At 42.2% G+C, this 11,801-nt stretch overlaps 1 protein-coding gene across 8 annotated transcripts in view; it reads left to right on the top strand.

Moving 5' to 3' along the window:
- Positions 1 to 1,779: 1,779 nt before the first annotated feature.
- The window catches only part of Csnk1a1 (casein kinase 1 alpha 1), a 36,454-nt gene continuing 26,432 nt past the window's right edge, over positions 1,780 to 11,801 (top strand). For all 8 annotated transcript variants that reach the window (XR_003482800.2, XR_003482799.2, XM_027402788.2 and 5 more), the window contains exons 1-2: positions 1,780 to 1,924; positions 2,550 to 2,656. Coding sequence is in view for 6 of the 8 variants with exons in the window: in XM_027402788.2 (XP_027258589.1) it covers positions 1,802 to 1,924; positions 2,550 to 2,656 (230 nt within the window). In the remaining 2 variants the exon portion in view is untranslated. The remainder of the gene's footprint in view (positions 1,925 to 2,549; positions 2,657 to 11,801) is intronic.

Raw genomic sequence — 11,801 nt, 5'->3', positions numbered from 1 at the left:
TAATGTATGTGGTGCACATGAATACATGCAGGCACACGCACATACACAAAATAAAAAAATGCATCATGTTTTTTCATTTTGATGAGTCCATTTTAGGGTTGACTTAAATTTTTTACAACATAGGGCTGTATTCATGTTTCATTGCACCAACGGTGCTTTTGTTTTTTTGTTTTTCGAGACAGGGTTTCCCTGTGGCTTTGGAGGCTGTCCTGGAACTAGCTCTTGTAGACCAGGCTGGTCTCGAACTCACAGAGATCGCCTACTTCTGCCTCCCGAGTGCTGTGCGCCACCAATGCCCGGCTCTCAACGGAGCTTTTGTAAACCTTAATTTCACATCCAAGTTTCAGCCAAATTTTGTAACTGAAAAGGTCAACAAATCCTTATTTTTTTTTTTACCAGTTTGTACTTTTCAGCATGAAAAACGTGACTTCATTTTGGAGACGGGTATAACAACTTTACTATGCGCAACTTCATTGTGTTGTCAAATTAACTTTTGTTTTGGTTTTTCGAGACAGGGTTTCTTTGTGTAGCCCTGGGTGTCCTGGAACTAGCTCTGTAGATCAGACAGGCCTGAGACTCAATACTCAACCTGCCTCTCCATTCCTAGTGCTGGGATCTTAAAGGCATGTACCACCACTGCTCAGCTTTCTGTTCATTATGTCAGTAATATTATGAAGCATCTATTAGAATTGTTCCTGTCAGATCAAGTGTATTCACAGGGCCACGGACCTAGGGTGAGACCGGTATCAGGTTCTTTCTGAGCCCTTAAAAATGGGGAGTGGGGGGAGCTTGCAACATTCCTCGGAGCCTAGTACTAGTAATTAACTAGGTCTCACTAAAACCTGAGCCACTTCCTGAACCCAGCTCGCCCAGTGCAGCTTTTCTCTTTCCAAGCAGAAACTGGGCTGGAAAAGGACGGCCCCAGAGAGGGACCTGAAGAAGGATCAAAGGTTATAAACCGCCTCAAAGGCGGAATAAAGGTCAACACTCAACTCCCAAGGAGACCAGAGGCCTCCATTGGCCACATTTGGAAAAAAAAAAAAAAAAAAAAAAAAAAAAGGTGACTCCCTAACGCGCTCTCCAGACGCACAGCCCGATACAGGCCTCGGGGCTTGAGGTGACTAACAAGGAGCAAGAGTAGACCCGCAGACGACCGGAAGTGGAAGTCAGCCCCGGCGAAGAAGACGACAGGCCGCACCAGGCCTGCGCGGTCGGCAGGCGTCGCAGTGCGCAGGCGCAGCCGGGCGGTGACTGGGTGACGCTCGGAGCGTGGGCTGCGACTCTCGCGGATCCGGTTCCGCCCTCCGTCTCGCAGCCCACCCTACCGAAAGAGCGCCCGAGATCCCTTTCCCAGAGTGCTCTGCGCCGTGAAGAAGCGGCTCCCAGGGACTGGGGGCATTTTGTGTTGGCTGGAGCTGGAGTAACAAGATGGCGGCATCGGCGGAGTGACGGGGTCCCTCCGGGCCGGAGCCGGCGGCAGTGGTGGCAGCGGTACCGCCGCCCTAATTCACCGCGCCCCTTTCCCAGCCCGCAACGTCGCCGCGAACGCGAGACAGCGGCGGCCGCCCCAAAGCAACTGGCGGAGCCTCAGCAGCCGCGACCACCCTTCCCGAACTGCGGCCTGGCCCTCGGCGAGCCGGTTTCTCACAGTCGACTCTGCGCCCTGTAACGCCAACAAAGCCTCGCGTTTCGGTTGCCTGCCGCGCTCCTCAGTTCTGTCGGGTGGAACAGCCCCGGAGGCCTCCATCCTCTTCCCAGAGGTGTCGGGGCTTGGCCCCCGCCTCCATCTTCGCGGCTCAGGATGGCGAGCAGCAGTGGCTCCAAGGCCGAATTTATCGTCGGGGGGAAATACAAACTGGTGCGGAAGATCGGATCTGGCTCCTTCGGGGACATTTATCTGGCGATCAACATCACCAATGGCGAGGTAATCACCCGGTTCGGGAGAGGGGGACGTTAACGCTGGGCTTTTTTCACCCCAACCCCCCCCCCCCAGTACTCCAAGCGTCTTCCCACTGCACGCACTCACGCACGCATTGGGGAGTCTAGAGCGAGCCAGCTTTCCTGGCTTAGCAACCTCCCCCACTATTTCCCTAAAAAGGAAAAACCCGATAGAAAGGCTGGGTAAACTCTGAGGTTTCCCAGCTTGTTCAAAATGTCTCTTTTTAACCTTTAAATAAAATGAGAAGAAGGGCGAAGTCGTGTGATCGCCCTGGTGTTCTTTGTATTTCTTCAATTTACTTTGGGGTTCTTGTTCCAGTTAGAATAGTTTTCTTAAAAAAAAAATTTCGCCTTACGTTCCAAGGTAGCCTGCTTTCTGGATGAATCCTTTCACTTTAGATTTAGAGGACGTGGGGCGGGGGTTCACCACTGCCTCCCGAAAAAGCCTTTGAGGCTGGTTGGCTCGTTTTGTAATTACAGAGGTAGCTTTCCCACCTTTTCACGTCCTTGTAGTGGCGACTAGAATCAAGCATTGCTAATATCTCTTTTCGTTTCCTAAGTGAGTTTGAATCCGTAGGGATGTTGATGCCATCATCCCCTTTCCTCTGCAGGAAGTGGCAGTGAAGCTAGAATCCCAGAAGGCCAGGCATCCCCAGTTGCTGTACGAGAGCAAACTGTATAAGATTCTTCAAGGTGGGGTTGGCATCCCTCACATACGGTAAGAACCCTTGAGCACAGTCGATCACAGAGGGAGTTGCGAAATGGTGAGAGGGTTTGAGGCTGGTAATGGGGCCGGCTGAATCGGTCTTGGTACTGATTCCCCCCAGGTTCCACAATTAACAGTAATCGTTGGATAAATTTTAGTTCTCCAACTTAGTTGAAATTTTGTTTGTTGTACTGCTGCATTTAGTTTCTGTCATTTTTTTTTCCGCTTCCCGAGGCTTTCATTTGTAGTTAACTGTGCAGGTCATCTTTGATCCCTACGCGGAAGGGATCTTGCTGTCTTTATGGCGACACTTAGGATGTTCGTACGTTTGTCCACTGAAGTGGTTTTGTAGGTGCGGATGTGACCGAGTTTAGTCTGTTGGGTTTGCTGTCGGAACTGGTTTGGGAAATGGCTGCTCTTTTGTTGTGTTTTTGTTCCAACATGTCTTCCTCCTCCGCTTAGAAAATGGCGGAACGACGTGACTCAAGCCCCATATTCCTGCCTTTTTCTCCGCTTGGATTCACATATTAAGCTTCCTTGATTTCCCTTTAGAGGCCTTAAATGGATTAACACCTGAAAAGCTAAGAATTGAGTTCCATAAGGCCATGAGATTCTGGAAAGGAGGTGGCATGACAGTATGTGGTCTCTGCAGCAGATGCGACATAACTTGTTAAATTTTACTAATCTAAAATTATTAATATCCCTGCCCAATGTGTTCACTGCTTTTTGCTTTGTGTATGGTAGTGTTTGATGTTTCAGTTCCTTCAAACTATGGGTAATGGCAAAGGCAGGTCAGAGCAGCACCAACTGTTGAGATCTGCTGGTCAGCTTTATGAAAGAAAGCTTTACTTACCAGCAGTTTTATAAGGCTCCAACCTGTTGAGTATTTGTCGGTAACATTTAAGAGAAATTGTTTTGTTTTGTTTTGTTTTTTAAGAATGGGATGAATGGTAAATAGAAGAAACAATCAGAATAACAACTGCTCTTTCAAATATCAATTTTATTGAAAGAAAATTAATTTTATATTGAAATTAACCTTTTGAAAAATTAAGGTATAGCTTCAAACCTCACTTTCCCAGCAGTACTCAAAGATAACATTTACAAAAAGAATCAAGGCTAAGAATTAAATGGACTAGTTTGAGGCCAGCCTGGTCTACAGAGTGATTTCCAGGACAACCTCCAAAGCAATACAGAGAAACCCTGTCTCTAAATAAATAAATAAATGGAATCAAATGGACTGCTACATACACAATGTTTTCTATCCTTTTCCATTCCTTGCTTCCTGGTTTCTGACCCTGCCTAGAATGGGTTAACAGTAGACCAGCATTGGCCTTGAACTCATAGATATCTGCCTGCCTCTTCCCAAACACAGGGATGGGAATAAAGGAGTACACCACAACACCCAGTTTCTTTTTCCTAAGTCCTGAATTGAGTAATGAATTACCTTCAACCTAAATAACACTACTACATTTTAAAAAACGATAAGCATTTTTAGTATAGATGCTGAGTGATAAATACTCCACTGGTCATTTGTAAATGAGTCATTTCAAAGAAAATTCCAGGTTTATATGGCAAAGTGAAATTAGAAGAGTTTATGAATGATTTTTGTCCCTAAAATACACTGTCATGGGAGGAAATAAGGCCCTTGGCCTCCACTGATTTGCTTCCATTACTGTTTTTTTCCTGGTTTCTTACAAGTAGAATCAGTTGGTATCAGGTCATTTTGTGTTTGACTCATTTCACATATTGTCATGCTTTTAAGATTGCCCTGTGTTAGGAAATGTATAAGTTTAAAAAAACATTAATCATTGCATTTTTCAATGCTAAACCAATGCTAATGTATTCTTCAGTCTGGTAGCTTAAGGACCTTGCAGACACAGATCATTAAGGGCAATGAGTAGTATACTAAATAAGCAGATGAATAAATTAACATGTGAGCAGGCTGGTAGGTGCCTATTATAAAATGGTGAATGCAGAGAGAGTTATGGCCTTTGTAAGTTTTCTGTGGGTGGGACTAAATAGATTAACCTGGCTTTTAAATTAAGGCTTCCTGGGAAAGGAGATGAGATTTCAGGAAGCAAGCTTGGTGGACTGGTTGGGGAGGGCATCCAAGAATAGAGTGGCTTCTGGGAGTGGTTCCTGAGGCAGAGTGTGGTAATTAGGGAGGGGTGGGGAAAGTGTACACTTGTTTAGCAATGATAGAAACAGGTACATAGAAACAGATACAGTGTGTTGGTTTTTCCTCTTTTTGAGACGGGTCTTACTGTATAATTCTTGCTGGCCTGGAACTCAAGAGATTGTTCTGTCTTTCCCGCTAGTGCTGGTCAGTTTGTTGGTTTTGAGGGGAAGTATGAAAGGACAGCTTTTTGTACCAAAAGATAAAGATTTACAAAAATACTCTTTGGTGGCAGCATTTTCCCATTCTTCCTGTATATTCCTCAGTACTCTGTTTTTGTCATTTATATGTAGTATATATCTAGTAAATGTTTACTTGGAAATAATTCAGGCAAGTTATCTGGCTAGTTTTATGTAACTAGAACAATGTTTTATCCATTAGTTGATATTAATTTAAGATTTTGAATCTTTACTTCATTTTCACCTATCATACACATACAACCCCTTTCATACTTGAGTTTGTATACACACGTACAATCTGCTTATAAAATTGGCTTTAAGATACTCTGGTATATCCTAAAAGAGAGACTCAGTTATCTGACCTACATAGGTGGGTGGCCTTCCTTTCCCTGTATAGTTATGAGGGACTTATAGCCATTCAGAAAGGACTCTAGCCTCAAGAATGAAGTGTGACATCCTTATACATTATACATTCTTATACATTTAGTATAAAAAACTAAATCCTTTGGTTTACAAGACATCTGGAAGCTCACCTAGAATTACTATCTCCTTTACATTCCTTTTCTATGTGTAGCTCTGAATTGAATTAACTCTGTAAAAGAAAAATTCGATAAACAGGAGAAGCTCTTAAGCGGAAAAAAAAGAAAGAAAGAAATGTTTGAACACTTGAACCAAGGGTGATCTAGAAGCAGTCTTTTAACCTCTTTGAGCCACATCAATTTCCCCTCTATACAATTGAAAAAGAATGTTACTGATTGATGTTTTAGTTTGTAGAAGGTAGGAGAGTGTTGAATAGAAATGTTGGGGAGGGCTGGAGAGATGGATGTGAGTTCAGTTCCCAGCACCCACCAGGGTTTTTTTTTTTTTCCACAAAGGAAATCTGATGCCCCTCCCTCCCTCTTCTGTGTCCTGGCATTCACACTCATATAGGACACACATTCAAGTAGACATACACTGTTTCCCCCAAGAAGAAATGTTGGGGAAATTCTTCTGGGAAAAGAGCTCATTTCCACCTGCTTTTTATGTGCAGAAATTTTAGTGTGAACCAGGATTTCCTATTTAAAGTCTTTTTGCTTAGTTAATCTCAGGCCTTTCTGGTCTGGAATTTTAAGACCTGATGATGGTTAACAAAGCATTCCCCCAGAGTTTGGTCTTACCTTTAAATGTTATTTTATGAAATAGTACTTCACAAAACTTACACAAGCATCTGCTTCTGGCAACTTTTAGATTGACTGTTGAGAAAGTTGTATAATGGTAGAATATACTTTTATAGGAAAATTGTGTATAAGAAGATAGTTGGGTATGGGAAAATAGTTCTTGCCTGTTTTAACCACACCTTCCTGCCCTCTACATTTAGATGTCAGGTATTTTAGAATTTTTTTGTTTTTTGTTTTTCGAGACAGGGTTTCTCTGTAGCTTTGGAACCTATCCTGGCACTCATTCTGGAGACCAGGCTGGCCTTGAACTCACAGAGATCCGCTTGCCTCTGCCTCCAGAGTGCATGCGGCTGGTATTTTAGAAATTATTTACAAAGGGTTAGTTAATTCTTTTCACTGCTAAAGGCAATTTAAACAATTTTACTCTTAGTCCTTTGCTATTATGTATCTTGTGAATAAGGTTGTAATGTTGAAGTGGCTTCTTTCAAGGTTAACTAAATTCACAATGTACTAAAAATGCTTTGTATTGTTCACTTGTGGGATAATAAATAGATGGTGTTTTTGAGCTGAACAAAATCTGAGAGAGGAATAAAGAACATTACTTGCCAGGCGTTGGTGGTGCACGCCTTTAAGCCCAGCACTCCAGAGGCAGAGGCAGAGGCAGGCAGATCTCTGTGATTTCGAGGCCAGCCTGGTCTCCAGAGCGAGTGCCAGGATAGACTCCAAAGCTACACAGAGAAACCCTGTCTGGAAAAACAAACAAACAAGAACATTACTCATATAAGTTAAACCCTGATCCCCAGAAGAGAGTTACCAGTCATCTGGCACCTACTTCTGAGAGCCATTATCACCTTGATGTCCTGAGAGCCATTATCACCTTGATGTCAAGGTCATATCATACCTGCCTGCTCATGCATGCCACACCTTTCTATTTGATTCTGAGAAAGCCATACTTAGTTCATTCACTATCCGAAATTCTCCTGTCTCCACCCACACACATTAATTTAACAAAAACCAAACCTGGCTTGGAGTTGTAGGGTCTGTGATGAAACACATGCTTAACATATGGGAGATTCTAAACTTAATTAAGTACCGGTATTCCAAAGAATATTATAGCTAGGCTTGGTGGCTCATTACCAGTAATCTGAACACTTGCAACATTATCTGAGGCCAGCCCAGGTAGCATAGCAAGAACTATATGAAAAGGAAAAAAGATGTGTAAGTAGAAATCTAGAATTTGTTGCAAATATAATGAATTGAATCTTTTTGAGACAGGGCCTCACCACGTAACTGTCTGAACGGGAAGTCACTTTATAGACTAGGCTGGCCTTGAACTCAGATCCTTCTGCAAAGGCTCCTGAGTGCTGGGATTAAAGGTGTTCCCCCACCACTTCCCACTAACTAAATCTTTAAAATGGGTTATTAAGTATGTTATATGAATATCTTTTTCATAGCTTCCAGTGAATGAATGTGAACTTAAAGTGATATGCTCTTGTTACTGCTTTTGTTTGCATTGCAACCTCAGTGGCACATAATAAAGTGACCAGTGTTAACTAGAGTGAACTGATATGTGGTTTAATGGAATTTTTTAAATCTTAGGTATAAATTACATACAGTGAAATGTGCAAATGCTACTATATGGTTGGACTAGTTTTGACGAATATATGTCCTTACTGAGATACAAGAATTAAGTATACATGCCGGGCCGTTGGTGGCACATACCTTTAATCCCAGCAGAGGCAGGCGGATCTCTGAGTTCGAGGCCAGCCTGGTCTCCAGAGCGAGTGCCACGATAGGCTCCAAAGCTACACAGAGAAACCCTATCTCAAAAAACAAAAAAACAAAAAAAAAAAGAATTATGTAAGCATACTGCTTATTTGTGACAATGTTTTTGGGGGCGAGGTTTGAGACAGGGTTTCTCTGGCAGAACTCACAGAGATTCACCTGCCTCTGCCTCCCGAGTGCTGTGATTAAAGGTGTGCTGTTCGTCACCAACGACCAGCTCCGTAATTTTTAATGGCTGCTTTTCAGAGAAAGATTTTGTTAGAACAAATAGTTTTTTCTTGATTTTAAGACAGAATTTTATGTAGCCCAGGCTGGCAAGACCTGGCTTCTTTCTACTTGACACCTAACATTACAAGGCCATGGCCACTCTTGGTTTCCAAATAGGTCATAACAGCTTTTAAATGCTTTATATAAGTTGATAGGATTATGATAAAAGGTTCTACTTCATACCTCTGCTGTCTGCAGTAGGACAGTGGTTTGTTTTGAGATGTAATTGTTTTTTATTTGTAGCATGGATAAGCACTTGAAATAGGAGAATAGTTAGTTGGCTTCACTAGGGCTAAGAAGAAAAAGAACCAGGCATGGTAGCACTTGTTTGTAATGTAAACACTTGGAAGGTTGAGGCAGGAGGTTCAAGGACAACCTGAGCTACATGAAGACTTCCCCCCAAAAAAAGAGTAGAGAGATAAATTGCTCATTAGTTAAGAGTGAGTACTGTTTTGTGTGAAAAACCTGAATTATATTCTCAGCACCTGTGTTTGGTGGCTCTGTGGTCACTAACACTCACTGCACACAAACATAATGGAAAAATAAAAACGATGGACAAGAGTAGAACACTATCCAGGCATTATATATTAATTCTCTTTTAACCATTACAACAGTCTGTAAGTTGGCAGTTTCATATGAAAATAATGTCTGGTATATGAATAGGTATTTAAGGCCCCCTGGGATGATTTCTGGTATCAAAATACAGGAACAACCTTACTACATTATGTAGGGTTTTACATAATTGTTGCCTCTCTGCTCAGCTAATTTATCCCTATTTCCTGCACCTGTATTTCAGTAAGACTCTTGTGGCTCAATCCTTTAATCCCAGCACCTGGGAGACTGTGGCAGGTGGATCTCTGGGTTTGAGGCTAGCCTGTTCTACATGGTCAGTTCCAGGACAACCATGGCTACACAGAGAAACCCTGTCTTAGAAAAACAACGGACTCTAATTTATGTGCGCACAAGATGCCATATCAGGCAGTATGGTGCTAGAAGCTACTCTGTCATACAATCAAATGGTTTGGGTGTGTTTGGTTGGTGGGGGAAATTATCTAAAACATGTGAAAAACACTATGTTGTGGGCATTCCTACAAAGCTTTGAGGGAAAGAACTAGGTCTTAGCATAGTGTGTGGCTATAAAGAAGGCATTACTCTCACTTCAATGTATGTGTGTTTGCTTTTTGTAATCCAGCTGTACACAGTGCATTGTAGAAGTTTCTGCTCCATTTTCAGTTAAGTTCCTGAGTTTCTAATACTTGAATTAGACTAAGACTGGACTAAGGCTAATTGCTGATTTACAAAGGGAAATGTGGTTGTGCTCTTTTTCTTTGAATACCGTTATAAAAAACTACTGTATCATTGAAATTTAATGTTCTAGAGCCAGGTGTGGTAGCACTCATATGTAATCCAAGAATTCAGAACACTAGGCCAACCTGGGCTGTGTAGAGAGGCCTGGTCTTTAAAAAAAAACTAGAAGTTCTTTAACTTATCATTACTATGTCAGGCATTTTAATTTTCTAGGTCAATACCAAGAGGGGTTGCTTTTTTGTTTGTTTTTATTTTTGATTTTGTTTTTTGGAGACAGGGTTTCTCTTACAGCCCTGGCTGTCCTGGAACTCACTCTTGTAGACCAGGCTGGGACTAAAGGCGTGCGCCATCACTGCCTGGTGGTCTATCTATCTATTTATTGAGAATGGCTACAGTGGATGAAGTAAAGGTGGTGTAAACTGTCCCTGTGTTTGTGTTGTATTTAAATGTACAGGAAACAAGTTTACAAAAGAACTTCTAAAACATGGCTGTCCTGCCAGCCCTTGGGAGCAGTTATATTACAAGTGACTCATACATTGTACTTGGTAAAAATATAGGAAGAACCTTATAGAGTAAGAGTGCATTTTATGTGAATATCTTTGCTTTTTTTTGTTCTCATTCATTCATTCATTCATTTTGCTCAGAATGTTTTACAGCGTCCAAAACCACTAGCCCAGGGGTGGTAACAGCCAAAGGCTTGCCCACAGGCCAGTTTAGCCGGTCATTTTACAGAATGAGATTCCTTCTTCCACATGACTCTGGCTTGTGCAAAGTTGACATAAAACTAACTATCAGTCAGATTCAAGGGAAAGACTCTATTAAGGTTGTTTGAATCCAGCAAAGCAAGCCTTTCTCAGAATTAACCATGTATATTAATAGCTACACAGGCTGAGAGATAGCTTTAGTGCTTTGTTGCTTCTAGAGGACCAGAGTTCAGTTCCCAGCACCAGTATGGTGGCTCACAATCCTTGGTCAGTTGAGTTCCAGGAAATTCGACATCATCTTCTGAACTCTGCAGGCATGCTTGTCATACACATACATGCAGACAAAACACATACATAAGTGACTTTTTTTTTTTTTTTAAGAATTTGCTACGGAGTTTGTTTAAATAAGGACATTCAAATAATTTCTGCTAAGACCTGATGCCCACACTTTTGGGAACTCTTTGAAGTTCTGGCATTCCATTCTGGAAAGTACGGAATTTTGCTAAGTGCTTGTCACTGTTGTGGAAAATGGTGTTGTCAAGCCAGACATGATGGCACATGCCTATAACCCCAGCACTTCTGAGACAGAAAACAGGATTGCTGCTAGTTTGAGGCCATCCTGGATTACAAAACAAATTCTGTACTAGTGTGGGCAGTACATATCAAGATGATGTCTCAGAAAGAGTGGACTGAGGTAGGGAGAGAATGCTGTTGTTGTGGTTGTTAGCATTTTATGATTGTTGGGTGAGTGGTTTTGGTACTTTCTGGGTTCTTTTACATAGATTATCTCATAATCACCACACCACTTCTTGATAGATAGGTGCAGTTCAAGGTTGAGGAAATAGCTCACTGAATAAAGCACTTGCCACACAAGCAGTTTGGATATGAAGAGCTAGGTCCAAATGGTGAGCTGAGCCACATGTCAGCGTTCAGAAGCTAGAGATGGCATCTATCTCAAAGGGTTGTATAGTCAAAACAGGTGCAAGGCCTGGGATTCAGTCTCTGGTCGGGGGAGGGGGGCACGCAGAGTTAGGTATAGTGATGCCTGCTTACAATTCTAGGCTAATGCTGGTGGACCACAAATTCAAGGATAAAACCTGGGGCTTATTTAAATGCCTAGAAAGACTGTTTAGAAGATCAAGAAGATGAATCATGGATCACTGAGCAAAATGGTTTGTTTCTGGCTATTTTTCTGTTATTCTTGGTATGGTATTATGTGTGTTCTTTTTGTTGTTGCCTTAATGCTGCATGTATTTGTATTTGTATGTTCTCTTAGAAAATGAATGAGTTCTTTGTTTTGTACAAGATCTTACTGTGTAGCCTGGCTGGCCTCTTAACTCAGCAGTCCTCTTGCCTCTGCTTCCTGAATATTGGAACTACAGACCACATGATTTCAACACTAACATGAGAGTGGAAGCAATTCTGTCACAGCCTCTCAAGTGTTATTATGGGCATGAACCTCTATAATCCAACTAACCTTAAGATTTTTTTTTTCTTTCCCCTTTTTTGGGAGGGGGGTGTTTCGAGACATGATTTCTCTGTGCAGCCTTGGCTGTCCTGGAACTCACTCTGTAGACCAGG

The sequence above is a fragment of the Cricetulus griseus genome, chromosome 2 (genome assembly GCF_003668045.3).
Source record: "Cricetulus griseus strain 17A/GY chromosome 2, alternate assembly CriGri-PICRH-1.0, whole genome shotgun sequence".
NCBI classification, from domain to species: domain Eukaryota; kingdom Metazoa; phylum Chordata; class Mammalia; order Rodentia; family Cricetidae; genus Cricetulus; species Cricetulus griseus.
Note: the sequence above shows the minus strand (reverse complement) of the source record. Positions and strands in the feature narration are given on the sequence as shown.